Raw genomic sequence first — 14,659 nt, forward strand, 5'->3', positions numbered from 1 at the left:
ACTCCTCCCTTCTATAACAGAGGTGCCAACCTCCCCCCGAGCCTGGCCTAACCCCATTGTAGGAATGTTTCTATGTCTTGAGGATTCTACACTGCCATTTTTTTTTTTTTTTTTTGCCTAGTGTGGAAAATCTCATGTAATGATACTCAAGTCTTATGCAAAAAATACCGTGACATATGGTACATTTGTACAGTTGCTGATTAGTATGACTAGTTTGATGACATACTAAACAACTTTCACATATAAAATCTTTGTCACACAAAGTACACTTTTAAAGCTTCAGGGCAGTGTGTATAGTCTGATGCAATGCTGAATGCTCTCATCTCTAAAACTCAGTCACAGATGATACATTTGTATTGTTGCTGATTGCTGTGAATATGCCAAACTACTTTTCTGAGTAAAACCTTTATCACCTGTAATACACATGTAGGGCTTTTGCCCAGTGTGGATGCCTTCACGCTCTACTAAACTCTTCCCATCAACAAAACACTTGTCGCATGTAGGGCATCTATAAGGTTTCCATCTAATCTAATTTCTCCAAAACGTTTGGGTTTCTAATACCATGACGGGAATGGACCCCATTCCTAAGTCAAACTATGATTAAAGTTTAATCTTTGATGTCAGTCAAAAGTGCTCTTCACAGCACCCACAATGTGCCCAGTAATGACGCCTTCTGCAATTCATACAGGGTTTCATGGACTGGTGACATATCTAAATAGGATTGTAAATTCTTTTTTATAAGACCCGTTACTCCCACTACTATTGGAACTGTCTGGATATCTTTCTTCCAGACTGTTATCACTTCTGACTGCAGATACTGGTATTTTATGACTTTGTGTCTCTGTCTATCTAGTGTGGATATTCTGATGTCTTGCCAGTTGTCTCTTACTTATAAAGCCCTTGTCACATGTAGTACACTTGTAGGGATGCTGACCCGTGTGGATGATCTCATGTACTGTCAAACTTCTCTTTTCCATAAAATCCTTGCCACATGTAGTACATTTATATAGTTTCTTTCCGCTGTGTATACTCTCATGTACTACCAAATCTCTCTTCACTCTAAAACTCTCCTTACATGTAGTACATTTGTAGGGTTTCTGGCTGGTGTGGATAAGCTCATGCACTGCTAGATTCTGTTTATCAAAAAAACCCTTGTCACACGTAGTATATTTATGGGGCTTCTGGTCAATATGTGTGCTCTCATGGGCTGTCAGATATTTCTTCTGCGTGAAGCTCTTGTCACACAGAGTGCATGCGTATGGCTTGTGCCCTGTGTGGACATTTTGATGCTCTTCTAAACTCTTCTCATCTACAAAACCCTTGTCACATGTAGGACAGCTGTAGAGTTTCTTTCTAGTGTGCATAATCTCATGTAATACCAAGCTACTCTTATACAAAAATACCCTGTCACATACGGTGCACTTGTATGGTTTCTGTCCTGTGTGGATACTTTCATGAACTGTCAATCTGCTCTCGTTTATAAAACCCTTGTTACATGTTGAACAGCTGTAGGGTTTCTGTCTACTGTGGAAAAGTTCATGTCTATTGTGGAAAAGCTCATGTAATGCTAATCTTCTCTTATACAAAAATCCCCGGTCACAGATGGTACACTTGTATGGTTGCTGATTACTATGGATACTTTGATGACGTAGCAAACAACTTTTGCGTATAAAACCCTTGCCACACACGCTACACTTGTAAGGATTCTGTTCAGTCTGATACAATGGTAAATGGCTCTCATCTCTAAAAGTCTTGTCATGCATGGTACATTTATATGGTTGCTGATCGCTGTGAATACGCTGATGACGTACCAAACTACCTTTCTGCTTAAAACCCTCATCACATGTAATACATCTGTATGGCTTCAGACTGGTGTGGACACTCTGATGTCCAACCAGGGTACTCTTAAATCTAAAACGCTTGTCACAGATGGCACATTTATACGGTTGCTCATTGCTGTGAACATGCTGATGACGTGCCAAACTACTTTTATGCTTAAATCTCTCATCACAAGTAATACATTTGTAGGGCTTCAGACCAGTGTGGACACTCTGATGTACTACCAGGACACACTTGTATTTAAAACTCTTGTCGCACAAGGTACATTTATAAGGGTGCTGATCACTGTGAATACTCTGATGACGTATCAAACTACTTTTCCTCTTAAAACCCTCATCACATGTAATACATCTGTATGGCTTCAGACTGGTGTGGACACTCTGATGTCCAACCAGGGTACTTTTAAATCTAAAACGCTTGTCACACATGGTACATTTATATGGTTGCTTATTGCTGTGAACATGCTGATGACGTGCCAAACTACTTTTCTGCTTAAAACGTTCATCACATGTAATACATTTATACAGCTTCCGATTGGTGTGGACATTCTGATGAGCAACCAGTTGGCTCTTATATCTAAAGCTCTTGTCACATATAGTACATTTATATGAGCATTGCCTGGTTTGGATTAACTGATGACCTACCATAACACTGCATTTGTAGGTTTTCTGACTTGAATGGGCACAGTGATGTCGTTTTAAGCTAGTCTTCTGTGCAAACCTCTTATGACATCTAGTACATTTAAAGGGTCTCTGAACCGAGACTTTATTCTGATCCATTAGTAAACTTGTTTTATAGGAGAAACCTTTATTACGTATTGCACATTTATATGTATTCTGCCCACTTTGAATTGGATGACGGTTTTGCAAGCTGTACTTCTGTTTAAAATTTCTGCCACGTGTGGTACATTTATAGGGCATCTGTTCACTAGGGTCATGATGATGCAACGCCACACTTCTTTCACCCACAACTCCCTGGTCGTACGTGGAACACTTACCAGACTTTTGTCTAGTATGAATATGGTATAAGCTGATTTTGTCTGTAGATCCCTTGTCACACATGGTACCTTCTTTGATGAATGGTTCTGTATGTTTTGCCATAGTATTATTTTGTCTTTTCACTCTATGATTTAGTCGATCATTTAAACTGTTTCTATGAACTATGAATTTTTCATTGCAGTGAATATTTTTACATGACCTTTCCCCTCCTTGACTTTCCAGATGCTTTTCTATTTCAGTTTTCATATTGAGCTTCTTGTCGCATTCCACAGGATTATGGCGCCTGCTGTCATTCTGCACACCATCATATCTTAAGAGCAACACATCATTTCCCAAAGCCTTGTCACTTTCTGAATGAAGGTTTTTTCCATGTATTAATTGTGGACTCAGATTTTTACTAAAATCTGCATTCCTGTTAACTTAAAAGAAAAAAATTAATTCATCAGAATGCAACAATCTAACCTGAAGCTTTATTTTCTTATCCAAAAATGTTACAACATAAAATGCATGCTGAATTATCTATGCACCACTACCACTTTTCATTTTGGCAAACAATGAAGTGTTAAAGGCTAAAAATATGACTAAAGAATGCGCTGCCAACAAAAAAAATGTCATGTCCTCTTAATATTGCTTTAGTAACTGCCTTTAATGCTTACTTGTTTGTTTATAGTTTACATTCTTGTACGTTTGCATGTTTTCATAGTATAAGCTTCATACCTACAAGGTACTTCACTGCTTGTAAAACAATACTTCATTACCTACCCCCACCCCCAACACTTCATGTAATATGACTGCTACAACGTTTAGGCATTTAACGTTAGCTCTCCATGTTTCACATACATGCCATGATCATCATCATCAACCCCCCCCTTCTTCCCATTTTTACATGAGGTTGGGGTATCACATTGGGTCTATGTTAAATCACTGAACGCATAGAAAAGCGAACAATGATGTATTGAACCCATGTAAGCGAAAGCTTACAATCTTGAACGCTTAGAATACTGATTTTTTTCCAAGCGAAAAAAATCGCTATTCCACAAAACAAAAAAAAAAAATTAAAACATTACATAAAGTGGGGGCTTTGACCCCACACCCCCTACTTAAATATACCAACTCCGAGTTCGTACTGCAGTCACAAAAACGGCAAAGTAACGGAAGCAGCCAAGCGATTTCTTTCCTAGGGAAAGAATTCGCTTATATGCCTTTTCGCTATTTTGCCTTTTCATGCTTTCAAGTCTGATCGACGCATTCAAAAGAATGCGTCTTCCATCATTTAATAGGAACCCTATCACATTAGCATTAGTCAACGTGACCAAATCACCTGCAGCCAACAAAGTTCAGTATAACTAAATCTAAAAAAACAATAGTGAGGCAGCAGTTTGTGCTGTTATCTCACAGCTTCTCCAGTCCTGTTGTTGGCTGCAGTGTCTTCTCAGTGTGTGTGTGTGTGTGTGTGTGTGTGTGTGGGGGGGGGTCTGCATGTCTTCCCTGTGCACATGTTTTTTTGTTAGATGTTTCATCCTGGCACTCTGATCAGGATTAGTTCCTCTGCCTTTCACTCACTGACCATTTCACAGTGACCCTGATCTGGATTAAAAGGGTAATTGAAGAGTGAATGAATGGACATATGAATGAAAATGTACTTTGACCAAATTTAAAATGCAATCATGTTTAACTCCACTTTGTGGTTTCCGAAATTAACTTTATATGAAAATGTTTCCAACAACCTGGAGAGAGAGCATATGGTACACAGTGCAAAAATAATGCAACTATAAAATCTGAAGTATAATATTAAGTCCATATGACTAAAAAGAGTTATGTACTTACCATAACTTGGAATCTGTGCTATCCAGTGTCATTATTCATCACGGATGGGTCTTAGATCCAACTGCGGATACAAACTGGCAGAGTAAGTGACAGCTCCTGTGGTCGTGCTCCTCCCCTCCCAAAAACTCCTACTACCCATCATCCTCAGATTGAGTTTGCTAGATAGAAAACTGTCTACAATAAGGAACAGCAGAACCAAACAGACCACTACTCCATGAATCCCTGATCACCACAAGGAGGGGCACAGCGGGTGGGAATGTGATGAATAATGACACTGGATAGTACACAACTCTTTATCTGATGTTATCCGTGTCAGTATTGATCACAGATGTGTCAGAGTCCACAGCTATCCATAACCCTGGGAGGTCTCAAGGAAGGACATGCCAGACCACAGTAAAACCAAACAAAGCTCTAACCTGGACACCAAATTCGGTGTGTAATGTGCTACAAAGGTATGGGGGTTTGGCCAATTGACTGCAGCACAAATGTCATCCAAGGAAGTCCTTGCCCAAAAGGCCGAAGAAGTGGCTACTGACCTAGTAGAATGAACTTTAATAGGCCTGGGAAGATCAATGTGATTGCTTTCATAAATGTGAGCTATGCAACAAGTGATCCATCATGAAATAGAGACTTTGGAAATGGCCTTACCTTTCCTGGCCTGAGAGAAAGCTACAAAAAGCTGATATGACTTTCGAAAATTATCTGTCTTCTTCAAATAGAAATGTAGCTGACTATCCAGGCATGTAGTTTGTACTCTCCTTTGTTCGAAAAATTGGGAAAAAAGATGGGTAGTTGAACTGACTGATTAAAGTTAGTTTCTGAGGCTACTTTAGGAATGAATGAAAGATTGGTCCTGAGAAAGATGCCCTACCCTTGTGAAAAACCACGAAAGGGGCTTTTATGCAAAGAGCCCATAATTCAGAAATCCTCTTGGCAGAGGTAACAGCCACCAAAAAAGCCATCTTCCAAGACAGAAACTTAATATCACACTTCGAAGCAGGCTTGAAGGGAGGTTGTGTCAGGGACTGCAGCACTAAGGTAAGATCCCAAAGAGGAGACTGATCTCTGAAAGTAGGCCTGAGCAAGAAAATACCCTTAGGAAAAGCCTTGCTCAAGATGGATATAGCTGCCGATTGAAGCTTAATTGTCAATAAGCTTGCTCCTTGTTGAAACAGAGGGGACAGGAATGACAAAATGTCTGGAAAAGGAGCAGAAAAAGGATTTATGTCATGCTGACGAGCCTAAAAAGAACCTCTTTCATTTGCTGGAACAAACCTTTTTTGTAGAAGGCTTCTGGGAGGTCAAAATAATGTCCTTCATTGGAGAAGGCAGCTTAATCTGGCTGACGATCATTGGAACTGGAGGTAGCAAGCTGTCAGCCACAGGGATTGAAGGTTGGGCAGAAGAAGACCCCAGGGATGGGAAATGAGCTCCTGGGCTGTATCTAATTCCCAGGGTGGATATGTTAGATGAGACCAAAGGAGGAAGAACCATATCTAACAAGGCCAGGAGGGGGCAATGAGGATGAGGTGAGCCTTCAGGCAATGGGCTTTCTGCAAGACTTTGGCAATGAGGGGTGTTTGAGGATAGGCATACAGACATTCTGACGGCCAATCATGAACCAGAGCATCCCTGGGTGATTCCCCCGGTGGGAGATCAGGACAAAGTATTTGCTGCATTTGTGTTTGATCGGGGAGGCAACCAGATTGCAGCACAGGAGACCCCAACGGTCGAAAACCTGGCTTACCACTGACTAGTTCAGGGACCACTCTTGGGGGCCCAGGATAGATCTGCTGAGCTGGTCTGCCAACACACTGGAATCACTAGGAATATGCACTGCAAGAAAAAAGTACCTAGAGGACATAGCCCATTCCCATGCTCTCACGGCCTCTCTGCACAGAGGATATGATCGTGTCCTCCACGGTTTGTTGATGTACCAGACTACCACCATGTTGTCTGTCTGAATTGCCACAGTAAGCCACAACAAAAAAAATAAATTGCCACAGTCCCAAGAGGGAGACGGTCTTGGAAGGCTTGCAATAATTGAAGGACTGCTCTCATCTCTAGAACACTGATACACAACTTGGTTTCCGAAGGGGACCATGTGCCTTGGACCATCCCTCCCTGAAAATGCCCCCCCACCCCAACAGGGAAGCGTCTGTGGTCACTGTGGACTGGGGCTGTGGAAGACAAAAGGGCCTCCCTAGCAGAAGATCTTTGGATTGGAGCAACCACGCTAAGTGATGCTGGTAGACTCAAGACATCTGGACTGCCATGGATATAGGATGAAGATGAGCTGAACACTGCACCGCATGGTCCCATTGAAGCACTCGCATGTGATACGTGGAGAAGGGGACCAGCTGAATTGCCGCCATCATGGAACCATGGCCTACCAGCATTAAATAGGCAGGGACACTTTCTCGATCCAGAAGAAGGAGGATGACTTGCTACCAGATAGGGTTTACACTGTATGGGGAAAGAGTTGCAGTCTCCAAGACCATGTCCAGAAGAACCCCTATAAATTCCAAACTCTGACATGGGACAAGATGTGACTTGGGAAGGCTGACTGTAATACCCAGATCTCAAAATAGGTTGAGAGAGTGTAATCTGTGGCTAGAGTTAGATGATGCCTTGTGGAAGCCATGAGGAGCCAGTCATCCAGGTACAGAAGCACCTGAAACCCCTGCAGCCAGAGATGGGCTGCTATCACTGCCATACATTTGGTGAACACCCAGGGGGCTGTGGTGAAACCGAAGGGCAGGGCTCTGAACGGATAGTGATTGGTATCCAGCCAGAAGCGCAGGAATCTCCTACACAATCTGGCAATTTTTATGTGATAGTATGCATCCTTGAGATCCGCAGAGCACATCCAATCATCCTTGCTCAGAAGCGGAAGAATGGATTGAACAGTGACCATCCAGAACTTCAACTTCTTGACTGATAAATTCAAACTGCTGAGGTCCAGAATGGGATGCAGGTCCCTGTTTTTTTGGGCACTGAAAAGAAGTGAATATTCTGGACCCTCATCCTGTTGGGACCTCCTGGATGCCTCTTTTTTTTGAAGAAGGTATTGAACCTCTATGAGAGCTAACTCCCTTTGCCAGGGTGGAGGGAGTGACTTTTGAATGGGGGGGCGGGGCTGGTCGAAGGATATGAAGTATCCCCTGGTCACAATGTTTAGTACCCACTGGTCTGAGGTAATAGTCGCCCAAGCCAGGAAAGCAAGGAGATATGGCCTCTGACTGCCTCCAAGGCAGGGCAGTTGGGCAGCACTTCGGTAGCGCTGTGGGGGCTTCACTGAAGCCCTGATTTTGCAGTCCTCCTCTGTCCCTGGGACAGAGTCTGCCATCAAATACCCTTCCCCGGCCGGAAGAAGAGGATTCCTCAGGAGCATCTTGGAAGGAACACTGAGCTCTGAGAACCACAGCTTCTTACTAACATTGGGGAGTAGGAAACTTGATCCCAACTGTGGACAAAGTCTTTCCTTCCTGCTCATTGAGGGTCAAGGTTTCCTTGACAGAAGGACCAAACAATGTAGATCTGTCAAACAGGCATTGGTAAAGGATGCCTTGAACTTGTCCAGAAACTCGCAAAGGCAAAGCCAGGCACCCTGCATTTTTCTGTGGTTTTCTAAAAAAAAAAAAAAAAAAATGTCCTTGTTTTCCCGCCTTTCCTTGACTAGAATAGTCCAGTATACAGAAACCACAAAAAGCGAAGAACTGAGCCAAAGGCTGACCAAAATGATTATCTTGAAAACTGATTTAATTAGCGCTTTCGGAAGGGTTAATACCCTTCCTTCTTCAGAATAACAAACGAACAAGAAATACAAGCAACAATTCCTATTTAAAAGCAATTAAATCAATCATGTGATGACTGTTGACGTCTTTGCTTAATTACCCTAAATTAGCTAGGTCAAGTCCTGAAATTACATAACACCTTATTTCTTTCCATAAAAAATACTATTGTGACGATAAAAATAAAAATAAGACAGTCCACATGTACCCTGTGACATACCTAAATGTTGTTTCAGTTTTAATGAAACCCTTATGATACACAAACTAGCTGTAGGCTTGACATAACAGCTGTAGGATCCCACCAAACTACCCAGATAACACTTAATCTAGCCAGAAAGGATGTCAGGGGACGCATCTAGCTAGAAAATAGCTGAAAAATAAAAATCTAAAATGAAGGGTTACCAGCGTATGTTACTAAAGAAAATTACAAACAAAATGCCTCCTTCATAAAATTATCTTTTCAGAGCTAATTTTTTTCAAAATACATAAAATGGAAATTTGTTCATTCAAACCTGGAGGGAAGTAAGCTGCAGTTTTAATTTGCCAATACAATTCTTCCATCTCAAGTTGAATTTGCCATGGTCCTGTATATGGAGCATTATCCACCTGTTTCAGTACTGTAAACTTAAACTGGTGGCTTGGATGTTCGGTGATGTGACTAGCCAAGGCATTCGTTAACTCTTTTTTAGAAACAGCGCAAGAGTGCTCGTAAATGAGTTGTTTTAACTTACGCTCAGTCTTTCCTATGTAGAAAGCGTGGCAGGCTAAACAGCTTGCCACATAAACAATTGCCTTGGTGTTACAGTTATATTTGCCCTTTACTTTGTATTCAATGTTGTTGATTGTGACAGAAGTTCCTTCTTTGATAAACCTACATTGTCTACAGAACCCACATCTTCCCATACCAAATGTCTGTGTTCTCAACCTAGGTCTACCAGCTTCTAAAAGGGTTTTAAGGTTGACCCCTCTTCTAAATGTGACTGCTGGAGGACCCTCAAACATACCGTGAATATTTCTATCATTTGATAATAATTTCCAATTTTTACATAGTATGTCTCCAATAAAATAGTGGTCTGTAGAAAAGGTACACAAGAACCTTAAGTTGTACTTGTGACACCTGTTTAGTGGATTCTTGTGTTGCCTACTGTCCCCCTCGTCTTCTCTCACATAAGGGGTTAGTTGCCCACCCAAAATGGGGCTAAAGTGCCCTACACTGCGCTTATGTGCAACTTCTTCCATGATCTCCTTAACGAGATTACATGGGTAACCTCTGTTCCAAAACATGTTCGAAAGGTTAGTGCATTCAACTAAAAACTCCCCTTCGTCCGTGACCATCCTAGCTGCCCGTACCATTTGCCCCTTTACCACTGCTCTCTTTTGATGGTACGGGTGACAACTAGAATAGTGTAAGAAACCATTGGAATATGTTGGTTTCCTATAAATACTGCTTTTGAACCTTGAGTTCAACTTATCTTTGTATAGTAAAATGTCCAAAAAACTAATGTGGGTATCATGAAATTCAAAGGTGAACTCCAAAAATTAGTCAATTTGGAAATAGCTATAATGAAAGGAGGAATGTCGTCTGGAATTCCTTTCCATAAAAAGAACATGTCGTCCTGGTACCTAGTGTACCAGGCGACTTGCCTTTTAAAAGTGGGGTCTTGGAACAAAAGAGTGTTCTCCCATTGGGCCATAATGCAATTCGCATAGGCCCCTCCGCAAGGTGAACCCATCGCCACGCCTGATGTTTGTACAAATGTGCGGCCTTCAAACCCAAAGAAATTGGAGAGAAGGATCAGTTCTAAGAGCGTCTCAACCAGGCGAATGATGTTATCATTGACCTTCCTGGCTAAAAGAAACTCTCTGATCCACTCAAGTCCAATGCTGTGGGGAATAACCATGTATAGGTCTTTCACGTCTACAGTAAGGAGGACATACCCTGGGTTAAATGGGATTTTATTAATCTCACTCAAAAAACTCCACGAGTCCTTACAAATTTGTGTCTCGCTTGCGATTAGTGGTTTAAGTAAACTATCAATGTATGTGGCACAAGCACTCATGATGGACCCCCTACCATCAACAATGGGTCTAAACGGAGGGTCAGAAACCAATTTGTGGATTTTTGGCACCCCAAAAAATGCTGGTAACCTAGGTGATGTAACAGTGAAATATCTGTATAAATCAATATCAATAAAATTTTCTAAAAATAAGTCTTCTAATGTACTTCTAACTTTGCCATATGCTATATTAATCTTGTTAATACTGGTTTCCTGATATGGCCCTGACTCTAAATGGGCTAACATTTTGTTGACATGTGTGTAATGGTCCATGAAAATAAGCCCATTCCCTTTATCGGGTTTCATAACCCTAATGTTGCAATCCCTCAGAATCCTAATTAGATCTCTTTGCTGCGAAGTTATGTTAAGTTTGGCTCCCTTTATGTTGCCATTCATAGCAGCCAAATGTCTTAAATCCAACTCACAGGCCATCTCAAAAACTTTGAGTTGGTCCAATAACGGTGGATTGAAGACACTAGCGATTCTAAAGGGGTTGACAAGGGTGAGCCTATCTCCCAACGTGATTCTCAAATTTAACTTACGTACAAATAATTTCAAATCTATAATAGTCTTTACTATGTTAAAATGTGTATCTGGAACAAAGGTGAGTCCTTTAGAAAAAAAGTTACATGTGCTTTGATCTATAAAGAACGAAGTAAAATTGTAAATTTTAAAATTCCCTTCAGTACTGTGCACTATATTCAATGTCACAGGAAGTACCACTACCTCCTCCTCTGATTCCACTTGTTCCTCGGAACATTCTGGTTCTTGTTGGACCTCAGGTTCCTTTGGTGGGAGTTCTGTCCTTGCCGAAAACCCTGAGCACTTTGTGCTTCGTTCACGTTATTGTTGTGTGTTTGCTTGTTGTTATTTTCCCCATAATTAACATTGTTGTTGTCATTTGATTGATTCTGATTGTTCACACCTTGATCATCCAAAACATTCTGGTGGAATTCTCCTTGTTCTGGATGTAAAAATGTGTTAGCGGGGGGTAAAGGCAACACACTTACTTCATGACAACTTCCATTGCTTGGGTTACTGGTTCCCCTAGGCCCAAATTTAGTTTGGGTTACCAATGGAGGAATGGGATATGCTTCATGGTTGGCATATTGAAACAGATCCCTGTTGATTTTCTTTTCCTTGTCACCCGACAACTTTATCCTGGTTGCATCTATGCTAGAAAAAATATGTGTGTATTCATATTTATACCTAGAAAAATCTTGGTTATCCTTAATGTCCACCTCCAATATTTCTAAGTCATGTTGATATTCCTCAATTTGTTCCAAGTAGTGCCCAATGAGCACTCGCATTAAATCAAATCCTTGTTTCTCAAATAATTCTAACAATCTGTTATGGAGGCTCGAACCGTTAATTAACCCTACCGGGAACCTCCATTGCCTTAGACCTTTCGGGACTATCTTTTTGTCCAGACACTCCTCCAAATAAGCCACTTCTAATTGAAGTTTTTTACACTTAAACAGTTTATAATCAAGTTCACTAATAAGAACAGTAATGTCAATGTTCGTACCTTCACGTTGTTGCGAGGGTTCCACTTCACTAACACTATTGTTTGAAAAAAAGTCTTTTTTACTTAAGAAGTTGCTAATGGAAGGTACAAGGTGATGTCCATTCTGTGCTGTTATCTCGACTTGAACCGTACTTCTTAATGGCAAATCAGCCTGCCGTTGTCCAGCCGAAATGCTGGAAGCCTGCGATGGAATGTTGCCTGCATTACCGCTCCCAGTCAAGATAGCCCCCACCCTAGTAGCGGCAGGTTGCTGAAAGTATGAACCAGAGCGACTGTTCTGTCCTTCCTTCTGCTGGTTTTTCAAAAAGTTGGAACTTGCCCTGTTGAAACTATTGTCCAGCTGGTCAAAACGCTGAGTTAAATGGTCCAATCGCCCCATCATGACCTGGATAAGCGTTGTCAGGTTGCCGTCGGTGTTCGCCTCCACGACCTCCGTAGTGGAATTGTTAGTACCATTGTCAGTTAGCTCCCCGTGCCTGGAATGTTGAGTAAACAGCGGTGGGGAACTGTGCACTATGGCTCCGTCTTCGTTAGCCATTCAACAAACAACGAACTACAAGGACTAAACGAACTAGTGAAACCACAAAAAGCGAAGAACTGAGCCAAAGGCTGACCAAAATGATTATCTTGAAAACTGATTTAAATAGCGCTTTCAGAAGGGTTAATACCCTTCCTTCTTCAGAATAACAAACGAACAAGAAATACAAGCAACAATTCCCATTTAAAAGCAATTAAATCAATCATGTGATGACTGTTGACGTCTTTGCTTAATTAACCTAAATTAGCTAGGTCAAGTCCTGAAATTACATAACACCTTATTTCTTTCCATAAAAAATACTAGGTACCAGGACGACATGTTCTTTTTATGGAAAGGAATTCCAGACGACATTCCTCCTTTCATTGTAGCTATTTCCAAATTGACTAATTTTTTGGAGTTCACCTTTGAATTTCATGATACCCACATTAGTTTTTTGGACATTTTACTATACAAAGATAAGTTGAACTCAAGGTTCAAAAGCAGTATTTATAGGAAACCAACATATTCCAATGGTTTCTTACACTATTCTAGTTGTCACCCGTACCATCAAAAGAGAGCAGTGGTAAAGGGGCAAATGGTACGGGCAGCTAGGATGGTCACGGACGAAGGGGAGTTTTTAGTTGAATGCACTAACCTTTCAAACATGTTTTGGAACAGAGGTTACCCATGTAATCTCGTTAAGGAGATCATGGAAGAAGTTGCACATAAGCGCAGTGTAGGATACTTTAGCCCCATTTTGGGTGGGCAACTAACCCCTTATGTGAGAGAAGACGAGGGGGACAGTAGGCAACACAAGAATCCACTAAACAGGTGTCACAAGTACAACTTAAGGTTCTTGTGTACCTTTTCTACAGACCACTATTTTATTAGAGACATACTATGTAAAAATTGGAAATTATTATCAAACGATAGAAATATTCACGGTATGTTTGAGGGTCCTCCAGCAATCACATTTAGAAGAGGGGTCAACCTTAAAACCCTTTTAGAAGCTGGTAGACCTAGGTTGAGAACATAGACATTTGGTATGGGAAAATGTGGGTTCTGTAGACAATGTAGGTTTATCAAAGAAGGAACTTCTGCCACAATCAACAACATTGAATACAAAGTAAAGAGCAAATATAACTGTAACACCAAGGCAATCGTTTATGTGGCTAGCTGTTTAGCCTGCCACGCTTTCTACATAGGAAAGACTGAGCGTAAGTTAAAACAACGCATTTACGAGCACTCTTACACTATTTCTAAAAAAGAGTTAACGAATGCCTTGGCTAGTCACATCACTGAACATCCAAGCCACCAGTTTAAGTTTACAGTACTGAAACAGGTGGATGATGCCCCATATACAGGACCATGGCAAATTCAACTTGAGATGGAAGAATTGTATTGGCAAATTAAAACTGCAGCTTACTTCCCTCCAGGTTTGAATGAACAAATTTCCATTTTATGTATTTTGAAAAAATTATCTCTGAAAAGATAATTTTATGAAGGAGGCATTTCGTTTGTAATTTTCTTTAGTAACATACGCTGGTAACCCTTCATTTTAGATTTTTATTTTTCAGCTATTTTCTAGCTAGATGCATCCCCTGACATCCTTTCTGGCTAGATTAAGTGTTATCTGGGTAGTTTGGTGGGATCCTACAGCTGTTATGTCAAGCCTACAGCTAGTTTGTGTATCATAAGGGTTTCATTAAAATTGAAACAACATTTAGGTATGTCACAGGGTATATGTGGACTGTTTTATTTTTATTTTTATCGTCACAATAGTATTTTTTATGGAAAGAAATAAGGTGTTATGTAATTTCAAGACTTGACCTAGCTAATTTAGGTTAATTAAGCAAAGACGTCAACAGTCATCACATGATTGATTTAATTGCTTTTAAATGGGAATTGTTGCTTGTATTTCTTGTTCGTTTGTTATTCTGAAAAAGGAAGGGTATTAACCCTTCCGAAAGCGCTAATTAAATCAGTTTTCAAGATAATCATTTTGGTCAGCCTTTGGCTCAGTTCTTCACTTTTTGTGGTTTCACTAGTTCGTTTAGTCCTTGTAGTTCGTTGTTAGTCCAGTATACAGGCTTTGCTGT

General features: G+C 40.8%; 1 protein-coding gene across 1 annotated transcript in view; it reads right to left on the minus strand.

The window, feature by feature from the left end:
• Nucleotides 1-749: 749 nt before the first annotated feature.
• Nucleotides 750-14,659, minus strand: part of LOC122798736 (zinc finger protein 271-like) — a 197,068-nt gene continuing 183,158 nt past the window's right edge. The window contains exon 4 of the mRNA XM_044067839.1: nucleotides 750-3,256. Within this exon, the coding sequence (XP_043923774.1) occupies nucleotides 846-3,256 (2,411 nt within the window). The 3' untranslated portion in view covers nucleotides 750-845. The remainder of the gene's footprint in view (nucleotides 3,257-14,659) is intronic.

This window comes from Protopterus annectens, chromosome 3.part1, assembly GCF_019279795.1.
Source record: "Protopterus annectens isolate FY-2018-M chromosome 3.part1, PAN1.0, whole genome shotgun sequence".
Taxonomy (NCBI): domain Eukaryota; kingdom Metazoa; phylum Chordata; order Ceratodontiformes; family Protopteridae; genus Protopterus; species Protopterus annectens.